The following is a 3,243-nucleotide window of genomic DNA, read 5'->3' on the forward strand; positions in this document are numbered from 1 at the left end:
TATAGCAATATATCTTTGTACATACACTTGAGTGACTAACCTTGTAAAGAAGTATTCCGCTACACAAACGTTGGAAAGCACCTTGAATTGGTTTGATCAATCATTGACAAAAACACAATGTGAAAAACCTTTCTTTAATATTTAAAAGGCTTGAAATAAATCTGAAAGCTAATTTTTAATTGAACATTATAATGTGTTTCTTGCTAATTTCACATTTCCAGCAAATAAAAAAAATTAAAGGTCTACGTAGACTTTTGGTGGGGAAGGGGGGGGGGTTGGTTGGTAATGGTGTACAAAGGGGGGGGGGGCTTAAAATTCTCAAATTTCGGTCTACGTGGTTTATGAACAGTCCCCTAGGGGTGAATTCACCCCCGATTGAAAACTACTGTAACAGACCAGCAGTAGGTTACTTGATAATATAAACTGTGTAATGTTTTTAAACCTTTCAACAATTTCAACACTCATTAGCGATAAGTTTATGTCCTGTGACTATTTTTACTACGCACAATAATTGACATAAAAAGCTCGAAACAAATCATATTCCCAGGCCGACGTGCGGTGGTGTACTTTCAAAGCCACCCACTACATGTCTCTGTCAAGGCTCACATAGGAGTGCCCTCAAATATCGCCCCAAGCATGGTTTTATGTTCACTGCAACCATTCTGCTGCCGCCGTTCCGTATCCTGTCTCGATGCCAATCCCAGTTGCAGTGCGATGGTGCTATATATTTCTCCCGACACTCGCCTTATCATCACACATATCAATGTGATTATCATCCTACACATTCCTTAGGTTGTCTGATGTGCTATCCTTTGCGTGTCATGTCTGCTTCTGTATTGTAAAGCTGAGGTACACCCGGCATGATTATGATGGCACCCACGGGGAAGTATTTATTGTGCTCAGCAGCACCACTCCTGGGAGTGTTTAATAATTGTATTCAATTTCCTGCTGCTCGCCACATCACTGCCAGCGCGTCGGAGCAGTCACTTTCTGGCGATCGGACTGTTAAGGTGCTGGATTTTAACGACCGACGAACATGGGCAACAAGGTGGTCACTTTTACCGACCAACAGCTTGAGGATTATCAGGACTGTACGTTTTTCACGCGAAAGGAGATCTTGAGGGTTCACAAGAGATTTCGCGAGACGAGTCCGGATCTAGTACCGATGGTTATGACCGATAGACAGGCCACCTCCATACGAGTGCCCCGGGAAAGGATAGAAAAGCTTCCGGAGCTGGTGGAGAATCCGTTCAAGGTACGGATGTGTGAGGCATTTTCACGCGACGGGGACGGCAGCTTGTCGTTTGAAGATTTACTGGATTTGCTGTCGGTGTTCAGTGAGCAGGCCCCGAGGGATATTAAGGTGTTTTATGCTTTTAAAATTTATGGTAAGTGGATGCGTATTTTTTAGGTTCACGTTTTTATTCTAGTGTTTATTTTGAATGGTTTAAATGAAAATGACGGGAAAACTTTGGATCAATTAGCTCGTTATTTATTCTACATTTTTAGTTTTTTACACTAAAAATGCAGATCCAACGATCCAACGTTTTTTTCCGATTATTTAAAAGCAAAGAACTTCAGCAAATAAGTAAAAAAATATCAGAAACACAAATTCACAACGTATGGTATCTTAAATAGTACGATATAATTGAATACGTTTTCCAAACTTCCACAAATTTACAGATTTGAATAAATTCTGAGTTTTAAACACTGAACACTAAACATTGTCAAATAAATTATGCATCTTAGCCTGAATTTAAGAACAATAGCTACAGTCAATATTTGTTTGCAGATTACGACAATGACGGATTCATCGGGCAATCGGATTTGCTGAACGTGATTACTGCGCTGACCAGAAGCGAGCTCACCGCCGAGGAGCACCAGCAGATTGTGGATAATGTCATCGAGGAAGCAGATGTCGACGGTGATGGGAAGCTGTCCTATTTGGAATTCGAACACGTGATTACCCGAGCGCCCGATTTTATGTCTACATTTCACATTCGAATCTAGCTGACAAGACGCGCTGTGTGCTCTGGTGGAAGTGCCAGTGAACTAATAATGTTAACACTGGGCAGCCATCTGTCGTTTCAAATAGTGAAACTGCTCGTTACCAGTTCGAACAGCGTTGACAGAAACCTTATTTCGAAAAGGCGTAACGATGCTACCGGCTGCTGGTGTAAGTATGGGGAGTAATAACTGTTATAAACTGTATATCAGTAACGGGAAGCATGGCTCTGAATATAAACAGCTAGAAACTGTTAATGCGTCGGATTTCGGAAAATTCATTTGGATCTTACATGTTAAATTGGATATACATACTAATGTTTCTGAAACAATAAAAATGAGTTAGAATTGGTCATTATTTTTATTCTATACGGCCTACTTATGTCCACAGTTGTCCACAGTCAGACTCAACAATTGGGTCATTAAATGAGAAAAAAAAAAACTCATTTTTATTACATACATCGATAAAGCTGATTTTCATGATTGCAAAAATGCATTTTTCCAACTCAAGAAACGTGAAAATAAAATTTAAATTTGAAATAAAGAAATATGTTGACAGTCTGGATTTGACACTATCAGAAGGATTTGACATTTCGAATTTCACGACAAATGATGCCCTGTCAGAAACAATGAACACATGTTTTCCCGGTTTTCTCGCAGGGCTATTTTTATTTGACACAAACCTAAGACAAGACGTGACAATCGGCTTCTTATTTTTCATTCGACATTCTTCTTTTCGCAGATTTCCATCCTGCCGAAATCTTCCGAACAGTGTTGCTATTTTTTAAAATGAAAATGGATTCTTGTTAATTTATTTTATGCCTGCAATATTTTGTATCTTGAATCCATTATATTAATAATGGGCACCGTTTTTCCATGTCATGGGTGTTTAGTAAGGTTTGATCAAACCATTTTTGACAAATTTTAGATTTCGGTTTGGTTGCTGTCTTATTTTTGTTTAAATTAATTAACCACGTATACGGCAAACGTGTGGTAGATACTTGTTCTACTTTGTCGCAAAATTTCTGCATCTTTTATTCATTTTTACTCTTTAACGATAATAATATTATTTGTCAAAAGTAATTACATTATTTTCTTACAAATATAGCAACACTGCGAAACATCATTTCGCTATCCCTGCAGTAACATTGTGTACGGTGCAAAAAGTCAGAATCAACCAATCAGGAGCTGGAACATTCTGATGTAAAATTGGAACAAAAACGACCCCCTCTATTGTCA

The 3,243-nt window shown here is 38.6% G+C and overlaps 1 protein-coding gene across 1 annotated transcript; it reads left to right on the forward strand.

Annotated features, from left to right (window-relative positions):
- The first annotated feature begins 364 nt into the window (after nt 1–364).
- Nucleotides 365–2,364, forward strand: LOC131678243 (calcium and integrin-binding family member 2). The gene is made up of 2 exons (XM_058958241.1): nt 365–1,388; nt 1,793–2,364. Exons 1-2 carry the CDS (start codon nt 1,037–1,039, stop codon nt 2,008–2,010), a joined length of 570 nt encoding a protein of 189 aa, XP_058814224.1. The 5' UTR covers nt 365–1,036; the 3' UTR covers nt 2,011–2,364.
- The last annotated feature ends 879 nt before the right edge of the window (nt 2,365–3,243 follow it).

Source organism: Topomyia yanbarensis, chromosome 2 (assembly GCF_030247195.1).
Source record: "Topomyia yanbarensis strain Yona2022 chromosome 2, ASM3024719v1, whole genome shotgun sequence".
In the NCBI taxonomy this organism is placed as follows: domain Eukaryota; kingdom Metazoa; phylum Arthropoda; class Insecta; order Diptera; family Culicidae; genus Topomyia; species Topomyia yanbarensis.